Source organism: Syngnathoides biaculeatus, chromosome 23 (genome assembly GCF_019802595.1).
Source record: "Syngnathoides biaculeatus isolate LvHL_M chromosome 23, ASM1980259v1, whole genome shotgun sequence".
Classification (NCBI taxonomy): domain Eukaryota; kingdom Metazoa; phylum Chordata; class Actinopteri; order Syngnathiformes; family Syngnathidae; genus Syngnathoides; species Syngnathoides biaculeatus.
The window spans coordinates 13,453,469-13,463,451 of NC_084662.1; the positions used below are offsets into that span (position 1 = coordinate 13,453,469).

General features: G+C 44.1%; 1 protein-coding gene across 3 annotated transcripts; it reads right to left on the reverse strand.

The window, feature by feature from the left end:
• Window positions 1–29: 29 nt before the first annotated feature.
• On the reverse strand, window positions 30–8,667 carry efhc1 (EF-hand domain (C-terminal) containing 1). 3 transcript variants are annotated; one of them, XM_061811534.1, is made up of 11 exons: window positions 8,401–8,667; window positions 8,086–8,226; window positions 7,965–8,012; window positions 6,567–6,845; window positions 4,257–4,544; window positions 4,028–4,177; window positions 2,801–2,993; window positions 2,416–2,642; window positions 1,869–2,244; window positions 1,631–1,777; window positions 30–1,558 (listed from the first exon to the last, which is right to left on the reverse strand). In XM_061811534.1, exons 2-11 carry the CDS (start codon window positions 8,149–8,151, stop codon window positions 1,545–1,547), a joined length of 1,788 nt encoding a protein of 595 aa, XP_061667518.1. In that variant the 5' UTR covers window positions 8,152–8,226; window positions 8,401–8,667; the 3' UTR covers window positions 30–1,544. The 3 variants fall into 3 exon arrangements, with proteins under 3 accessions (XP_061667518.1, XP_061667517.1, XP_061667519.1); XM_061811533.1 differs by having other exon boundaries at window positions 8,086–8,667; XM_061811535.1 differs by lacking the exon at window positions 7,965–8,012 and having other exon boundaries at window positions 8,086–8,661.
• Between the last annotated feature and the right edge of the window lie 1,316 nt (window positions 8,668–9,983).

A 9,983-nucleotide genomic window follows, 5' to 3' on the forward strand; every position in this document is an offset into this window, starting at 1 on the left:
TGTGCCGAGCAATCACATCAGCCCACACAGCCATTTTATGGTTTTTTTTTTATAGGCCCTATAATAGCTATCATCTCTATACAGTTTGTGTACAAAACTTGCAAAATTTCATTTATGGCAACACTGCCAAGTTCGTGCTTTTGCGAGGCCCTTACAAAAATAGTCTGGAACTGGAACATTAAAACTGAAAAGGTCAAGTGTCATGAAATGGATGATTTCCATTCCATTTCCAAAACGGCCACTGGTATTGACCCATTTGTTTTTTTTCACCACAAAACATGATTTTGACATAAATGGCTTTTTGTAACTCCCACCATGAAAATCCTCTTGAGGGATTTGTTTTCGACAAGAAGCAGGAAGTGACGCAGGCTGTCGCGCGCCCAAGCGGACTCGTTTCTTTCTATTAGTTTTACATGCAGGAAGTTCTTCATGTTACAGCTACAAAAAAAAAAAGGAATAGTTTGGGGGGGACCACGTAATTCGTCTCATAATGTAACCAAAGATTGGCGTACGTACGACAGGGGTGCTAATTGTGTCCATGTGCGCGTCGGACGGCTTCTGCGTCGGGCTCGCCGGCGAGGGATTCCGTGTCGTGCCTCCCGGACGAGCACAGCTTCGGCCGGGCTGGCTCAGACATACATACTGTCGAGGAGTCTGTTAGAAGTGATCCGCATATCATCTAAATATGACCGTGAGATTTTTTCTTTGAAAAAAGCTTCCGCGTCTCATAGTAGATGGGCGGACGAGTCACTGGCCGAGCCGTGCCTCGCGGACGAGCACGGCTTCAGCCGGGCTTGCTCATACATACTGTCTGGGAGTCTCTTGTTAGAAGTAATCGGCATATCATCTAAATATGGCTCGAAACAATAGGGTAATATTGCGCCGGCCACTTCACTCGATTGAAAAGAGCTTCCGTGTCCCATAGTAGGGGCCAAGCCGTGTTTTCAATGGCGAATGGCCGGGGTGACGTCACGGACAGGGGATGCAGCCGATATGGCGACCACTTGGATGTCGTCGAATTATACTTCCGCAACTTTGCGCATGGATGACCCGCTCTCTGCTCATATTTATTTTTTTAAATAGACATTGAAGTGAATGTTGTGTATTTTTCATTTCAGTTATCTATTTTAGAATGTCTACAGGGATGACACTTGACCTTTAAGGTAATAAGTGAGCTTTAGATAGATGTGCCCCTTCCGGACCACTTGCATGTCATGAATGCTGCTAAGGAAATACATAAAAAAAGTCATCATGGTCCTTAAATAATGAGGTATTTTATAAGAATAAAGTAAATATTTATGACAAAATATGAGAACAACCTCAGTAAAAAAGAGATTGTTTTTTTTCCAACTGTGAATCTTACACCAAAGTGTAACTTAACTTCTGCTTCAAAAAATACTTTAGTCTTTAGTTCTCAGTGATACTCTGATACTCCTACAAAAATACTTCCCCCAAAAATTCCAAGTCTTTTGTTCAGAAGCATCCCTCAGGTTCTTGAGTCCTGGTCCAAGGAACGACGTTGACGCGACGCGGCGGACTGGACATCACGAGGGTGGCTCTGCAATGCAGACAAAATTTAAACACGATGGGAAATTTTCAGGGGATTTTGATTTTTCATACTGAAACGTACCATTTTGCTCAGCTGGCTGGACGGTTTCGGACCCCAGCTTCTGGCGTATAGTTTCAAGGGTCTCCAAGGGAATCTGCCCCGGGTTGTCCTCCATGTATTTTAGCACATAAAGGTCTGCGTCTGTAAGGATGAAGCGGTGGCCGAAAACTACAAGGAATAAAACAAAAAAAGTATTAGTTTGTTATTTGGTGTTGGTTCCATGAGTAGAAATCTTTGGGTCATCAACAAAAACGCTCACCATGCAGAATCGATCCGATTGAGAAATCTGACGGGGAGTAGAAGTCAGGATTGTTCACGGAAGAATGCGGTTTAGGCACGCGTGTCCTTTTCAGGAACACCCCGCCCCTGAAACCGGAGTTGTTTTTGGGATTCTCGTAAATACTGATGGTGTCGTTGGACAGGTAGTAAGACATGATGAAATATCGATCGGCGTCTTTGCGTCTCTGGGACTCCGACGCGTCTTTGGGCGTCACCAGCCGGGCACTGTAACGCAACACTTTGTGTTCGTTCTCCAGCATCTTCAGCACGTTCTTCCGGGGAGGTGCCGGGATTAGAGACAGACAACTCTGCAGGGAATCTTCCAGCGATCCAAAGCCATTGTAGGGAGGAATCTCCTGGAAACGGACCCGAAAAATAAATACGTTTGAGTTTGAAATGATAACATTTGTGGTATGTTAACAAATTAAAACATTTTCAGGGCGGGAAGTGTCAAATCCTTTTTTTTAAAAAAAAAATACTCAGTCCATGATTCCTTACCAATCGTAGAGGACTACTGTAAAGCTCACCTTTTTCATGCCCTCAAACTTGCCCATCCGCCTGGGCACTTCGATGCTTTTGATGTTGATCTCGGGGTGGTTCTCGTGGTAGTAGTCTTTGGTGAACTCATCGCAGTCGTAGAGGAGGAAACGCCGTCCCATGATGATCACCATTTCGCCAACTTGGAAGTCTTTCGGGGAGAAGAACTCTTCAACCTCCTCCGTTGAGTCCTCCATAACGCAGCTCGGAAACTGATCTGCAAAAACAAAAGATTACAAGGTAAGATGAGGGAGTCGCGCAATTATCGTTTTTCTCTGGTACTGCATTTCGATCCAGTTCAGTTCCGCTCTCTGGCTCGATAAACTGAACTCAACTGCTAGGTGGACACCTGACTTTCGCGTTTCTGTCTCTTACCGTGGCCCGGCTTCATTTTCTTCGGTATCCTGAGCCGCTGCATCAGCACCGGGAAAGGAAAGCGGCCACTGTTGGGTTTGTGGTCCTCTCTGATCTCCACCGTGTCGTTCACCAGGAAGTAATGAATCGTAACGGGCAAAGTCTCGCCCAGCTCAGACTCCGTATCGTCCCACAGGGCAAAGAAACGCAGCACCTGACCAGGGAAATGGTAACACGCGCTAAAGTGATTTTAATATAGTACCATCTCCCACCTTTGTCAGTTTTACAGTATATATGATTACACGAACTGACATACTGGATCAATGCTTTGCCTCATACCGTAGTTCCCGGCCTACGGAGCGCACCTGGTTACAAGCCTCACCGAGTACATTTGTCAAGGAAATACCATTTGGTACGTACATAAGCCGCAGCTGTGTAAAAGCCGCAAGTGCCCAAATTGAAAACCACATTGAAACACAAGATATTTGCAAAGAAAGACTGTACACAGAAAAGAGTTTAACGCTAGCACGGTGCTAACGCTAGTGCTAACGCAAGCACCGAGATAAAGCTAGCCCTAACACTAGCACTAACGCTAGCACCACACTACCTAACGCTAGCGCTGAGCTAAAGCTAGTGCTAACGCTAGCGCTAATGCTAGCACCGCGCTACCCAGAAAAAAAAATTATACAGAAATTCTGTAGAATTTGTACAGAACAACTTGTTCTATGGAACTTTGGCTGCAATTTTCTATAGAATTTCTACAGATCAATAGAAATTCTATAGGACTTGGTCCTAAAGTTCTATAGTTCTTGAGAAATTCTTTACAAATGTTCTACAGAAAATCTTTAGCAGGGTAGCGCTAACGCTGGCACCATGCTAGTGCTAACGCTAACAGGGCCGGTTAAAATAAAACTTATCGGTAAATATCAGAGACACGCCAGTAACACAGCAGCAACACGCTAACGCTAGTGTCTTCTTACGTGTGAAAGCGTGTGAAAAAGGTTGCGGCTTGCAGGCCGGAAATTACGGTAATTGGAGAACTGTGCAAGCAACAGTGACAACAGCGGCTAAGGAATGTCAAATAAGGAAAAGTGTTTTTTAATACATTTACATGTGTTTAGCGCACGTGGGACAGGTACTAAGAAGTACTGTGGTGGGTCAGAAATGTCCGCTATGCAGCACTACTGCATGTATGTTATGGTATTCTTTCAACGGTGTACGTATACTCCCGGCTCTGAGAAACTTTACCTTGCGATCCATGTGGAGAAACTGGTACCTGCTGTCAAATTCTGAGTGCGTCGTGGAGGTCGGTGGAGGTTTTTGCCGCTGCACAAGGTAAGTATCCACCGGCATTTCCTCAGGCGGGTTGAGAATAATGCCTTGACGCTGCATAAAGTCCTACAGATTGAGCAGATCGGAGCACACTTGAATATGGATGTGTCGGACACGATCAGATACAGATACTGGTAAGTAGTACCTTGGTGAAAGCATCACATTTCGCAATGTGGTACGTCACGCCGTACACCTCCAGGTCGATCCCGAGGTTGAGGTCTTTCCAGTGGTAAAATTTCCCGGGTTCCTTCTTCGGCAGACATTGGCGTTTAATCCGCTGTCCCTGAAGTATCCCGGAATTCGGCACCCAAGGCTCGGAGATGCTCATGCTGTCGTCCTCGAGGTAGTAGTAAATGACCACGTGGCGCACGCAGCTCTTCTCGTCGCGGCTGTTGATGATTTCCTCCTTGAAGTACGCTTTGAAGCAAAGCACCTGCATGGATAAACAGGTGGGGGAAGTCGTCGTGGGCGCATGACCGCATATAAGTCAAATCGTAAAAACATCTCAGGGGCACCGCTGACTTACTAATAGCATTTTTGCCAGTGGAAAAAAAACAGTCAAAGACAGAGACCGTACCACGGATCTAAAAAAAAGACTTGATAGCTCATTGGCCACCAAAGCTGAAGTCGCCGAAAGCAGATATCCGCCATCTTGATACTCCCAAAACAACCATGACGACCTGTGTGTTAATCGCCATTTTCGTGGCTGTGAGAAAACTTTGACACTGTTAATGTTTGCTTGTAAATATTTTTTTTGAATTTTCTGACAAGCTTAATTAACTTGAACAATTTTTTTTTTGTACGGTTGTTGTCATTGACTGTTCACTCCCTGCTTCACCTTTACAGGCTGACGGTTTTTCACAAAAAAGCGGTGTAAATATTTTCCCAAACTTCATCAGTGGATAAGCAAGAAAATACATTTTCTGTGAAATTTTGGACGAATTCCATACTACAGAACTCTGCAAATTGAATTTGGTTTTCAAATGCGAGGAAACAAGTTTAAAGGGGAAATCCAGTGGTTTTGCATGAACAGTGTATCCAAGAGTAATAATAATTATGTGCCCTATTTTGACGTGATGTTAAATCGTCTCATTTAATAGTGTTTTGAGAAGATTTTTATTGACAATTACGAATTTTCAGGTGCGCTGCCATTTTCGTGAGTCAAATGACATACATGCGCAGATGTGACGTGTACCGTGCTGCAACAAAGGCTCGTTTACATGGGACACCATTTATGCCCAGCGCCGATTTCTCATATTTATCCTCATCTGATGAAGAAATAGCAGTATCGGTTGATCGGGAAGACAGAAGAATACTCCTATACAGATTTGAACCTGTGGCTGTAATTAATGTTGAATATTCGGGTGGTTCTTCAGGCAGAATGACGCGGAGTCTGACTACTCGGAGGCCTACACGTGACATAAGTGCGTAAGCAAGGGCCCCCGGGAGCTCCGGGCCGGCAGCGGCGGATGGTTCTTCGAACAGCAATGACGGGGAGTCTGATGAGCGAGCTCTGGCGGCGGGCCGCGAGCTGAGCTTCCAGGCAACTCGGCTAACGGCCTACCTGGACGCCGAAGCTCGGCTAGGGGCCTCCCTGGACGCCGAAGCTCGCCTAAGGCCCTCCGCCGCCGCTGAAGCTCGGCTAAAGGCCTCCGCCGCTGCCGAAGCTCAGCTAACGGCCTCCCAGGACGTCGAAGCTCGGCTCGCGGCCCGCCACCGAAGCTCGGTTAGGGGCTTCCGCCTCCGCAGAAGGCGGGCAGCGAGCTCTGGCGGCGGGCCTTTAGCCGAGCGTCGACGTCCGGGGAGGCCGCTAGCCGAGCTTCGGCGGTCGCGGTGGCCTTTAGCTGAACTTCGGTGGCGGCGAAAGCCTTTAACCGAGCTTCGGTTTCCGAGGCTTTTCCGTCTGAAATAGGACGTCCCAGAGACAACAAACGAACAATGCGTTTAGCATGGATTTTCGCATTCTGAGTCCTTATTTCCAAAAATATAACTGACTTAAAATGACATGTTTTTATAACAAAAAAAATGCTTCACAGCGTATTTTGGGAAACGTTAATGTCATGGAAATCAGCCCCTAGGTAATATGCAAGGTTTCTTGGTAGTCATAGTGTTACAGTACGTCTTTTACTTTGCACCTAGCGTTTTTTGGCTTACCAAGTCGAATTAAAAAATCCTTCATGTTACCAGAACTGAAAAAATGTCAAGCTCACACGACCAATTTTAATTCTACATGCTAAACTTTGGAAAAACCCTGCCGTAATCGCAGCTGTGAGCCATGTCCTCCACATGTTTTGGGAGTACCAAGATGGCGGCCAACTGGCTTCACTAGATATGTATGCGCTATTCAGTCTTTTTTTTTTTTTTTTTTTAGATCAGTGGACCGTATTAGTAAACTGGATACCAAGGATATGGAAAACATGCTTCAGCGGCTCGACAAGGATCTTACTAGCCGTACCTTCTTATCAAGAGTGACGTAAGCTGGGATGAAGGGCGGAAGTTCTGGGTGGACGGGCGCAGGCGCTGAATGGTAGGACAAGTTCACCAAATCTTTGATGTACTTGGTGTCGAAGGAGCCGTAGGTCAAGTCCGGCATGTCGCCGGCCATGCCGGTGAGCTCCTCGTGCATCATCTGCTCCGTTAACAGAGGCTCCAGTCCGATGCCCAACCTGGGCGGACGGGCTACCGCCAGCCCCTTGGAGTAGGATAACGTCTGAGGCCGATGAAAGGCCGTTTTCTGAGGACGTAAAAAAGAAAACATCTGTGAGACGCGTGACGATTTAGTCAAGTCTGTCCCTCAGTTTTGTGTACCGCTTATCCTGTCGAGTGTCACGGCAGGCAGTGCGGTCAATCCCGTCTGATTTTGAGTGAAAGAGGATGACGACATCCAGCGATGTGAAACATTAAACCACAGGTGTCAAGCTCAGAGCCCGGGGGCCAGCTCTGGCCCGCCACATGATTTTATGTGGCCCGCAAAGGCAAATCACGTATGTCAACTTTGTTCTTGTCCAAATCTGTACCAAAATTTCCAATTGTCACATCGTAAATCATAACGTAAAGCAATTTTACATGACCAAACATCAACAATTGTTGAAAAAAAATATTACCCTTGATTTCTGATTCCAAAAGTAATTGATAAATTTCACGTTAATACGATTTTTATGGTTTCACAATCATAACGGCCCTCTGAGGGAAAACTGAAACCGCAATGTGGCCCGGCGACAAAAATGAGTTTGACACCCCTGCATGAAACTACAATGCCCCTCCCAACGCCAGTGATCGACTTTGACCCTTCAACGTTTTTCCTCCCTGGAGCAGTACTCGAGGGATATTTGTGAACGGGCCGTTGGCAAGGGAATGAAAATGACATCAGCTGTGTGAAAGGCAGCTATGTCAACCGCTACGCGACATTAAATGCGTGTCCAAATTGACTTTGCCAGAAAGATAGACAAGCGTTGATTGCGAATAGGGCACTGACTGATAATTCAGCAACACTACACTACAAATTTCCTTTTTGCCAATTTGACATGACTCTTTTGCAGCCATACTTGTCAATACACTTTCTCAATGTGAACCACTACACTACCAACACCCCTAGTGAGCAGCCCTTAACAAATTTTGAACAACTAAACTACCAATGGTCCTCAAAAGTGGGAAAAAAAATGTTATTAAAATGTAGATCATCTGATTGCACCACATTCGCAGTGCATACATTTGTTATGCATGCATATTTTATTAATGTTAAACAGCGCGTATTTATAGTGCAAAACCACCATGCAAATACATTATTGTAGAGTACACGAGAATAGATGGTTTCAAAACCAAAGACCGTGCAATTAAGTTATCGGTATTTTACATTCGTCAACAATCTCGGGAATGCAGGCATGCTGTGGGACTGGAATATCTGGGAAAAAAAACAGGTTTGAAATGTTTACAAAAAGCAGTGACGAGAAAGTTCTGCGCTTCAACTCGCTTACCGTAACATCCTGGAAAGAGAATCCCGGCAAGAACGGCAAGCCGTTGTTGTCCATCTTGCGTGACATCGTTGCTTGGAGTGGGAGAGCAATACAATAGCTGCGTTTTCATTTAATAACTCGATTTGGTCGTTTTTGTGCAGTCTGTCGAATGAAAACATTAAAAACGGCGTGACGTCGCTTTTATTTTGTTCCTTTCCGGGATGTTACTCCTGTGAATATTCCATTTGCGGTTTTTGTCGGCACAGATTATTCCCAAATCTTTTTTCAAACCATCCTAGCTGTGTATCAAAAACAAATATGATGTCAATGACCTACTGGGAAGAGAAACTTGGCTTCGGAGTGACGCTTTAGACGTTTTAAGACGTTTAATTCAAACATGCTAATGCTACTACAGAAAGTTGACGTTAGCCACGCAGGCAAGCTAACCTCACGGTTTGCGTGACGTCACGAAATAAGGTGTCAAGTAGCAAATTGACGATATGTAAATCCTGTAATGATACGGATGAAAAAAAAGTTTATTACATCATGTTAAGAAACTATTGTGATTTTTAAAAAAAATCATATTTAAAAGCCATGTTGCTGAATTTGGCGGTACCCATGGAAACGGCAAAAACATTAAAAATAAAAGTTCTGAACCATATATACAGTACATCGTTGAATACAATATCAATAAAACCACAGTGGCAGCTGAATTGAAGTAAGTGCTTTTATTTGAAGGAGTTTGTCATCGTTTGCAGAGTGTGGGGACCGTGTTTGACCACCAGGGGGCGAGCAAAGCAAAGAAAGATGGCCGGGTCGACAATCTTGCTTGTGATAATAATAATAATAATATGGAGTTCTATTTCTGGGTGTGTGTGTTTGATTTGCTTAACACAACATTCAGGGAGGGCCAAAAGAAGTACGCTTAAAAAAAACATTTTCCCTTCCTGACCTTACTTTGAACCTGTCTTTCTTTCTTTCCTTCCTTCCTTCTTTCAGAGTCATTTTTATGCATCCTTACATGAACCGTTCCCCCGCTGAAATGTACCTTTCTGCCTTCTTCCCTTCATTTTTTCCTGGCATCTTCTTCCCTCCTTCCATCACAATTGTATTCATGCATCCGTTCACATTCCTTTGTGTAAACCCACTTTTTTGCCCTCCATCCTTCTTTCACTTGCTTTTTAAACATGCACCCTTACATCCCTCTCTCACTTAAATTTCCTGTCCTCTTTCCTTACCTCACCTGCACTTTCTCTCGTTTACTTACTGCCTCATTCCTTCTTCCTACCCGCATTCCGACACCTAAACTCAGATTTTGCATCCTTCCATCCTTTCTCCCATCTCCCTCCTGTTACTGTTGTAGAATAAATTAGTTTTTTAACTCAAATTACTTGCCATTATCCGCAGTACCTGTAAAAAAAACAAAAATTGAAAGGCGGGTATGCCTAAGTTTTACTTTATATTTTTTACATTATTTAACCTTAATGAATCAGCAGACGTAATATTTTTGAACAGTTTATTCCAAACAAAGGAGTCATCTCTTGTTCTCGTGTTTCGTCAACTATCGCCATGTTTATATTCAAATGAAAAAAAAGAAAAAAGTTCTAAAATGATACAGCTTAGACAGGCTGTCCCAATGTGGGTGACCCTAATATGTTCTGTGTGATATCTGTTAGTCAAGTTAAAAAAAAAAAACTAATAATGAAAAATATTGTCATTTCTGTACTCGAATCCAGAGAAGCACAAAACAACTGGATTGTAAATAGCTTATATTAATATTTGGCCATGTGACTCGAAATCGTATCACAGTGATGGATGCTTCCAGAAGGTTTCGAGTTCTGCTCGACACGTGTTTCACTTTAACAAAAGCAACTAAAAAGAAATGACTAAAAGGAAATACACTCGATTATTTGGTATTT

Bases quoted from the DNA above. Each gene is read 5' to 3' on its own strand.
- efhc1 (XM_061811534.1), bottom strand. From the start codon at position 8,151: ATGTCACGCAAGATGGACAACAACGGCTTGCCGTTCTTGCCGGGATTC. The intron at 8,013-8,085 runs GTAAGCGAGTTG...TTTTTTTCCCAG, and splicing joins TCTCTTTCCAGGATGTTACG to ATATTCCAGTCCCACAGCAT. The intron at 2,994-4,027 runs GTAAAGTTTCTC...TTCCCTGGTCAG, and splicing joins TTCTCCACATGGATCGCAAG to GTGCTGCGTTTCTTTGCCCT.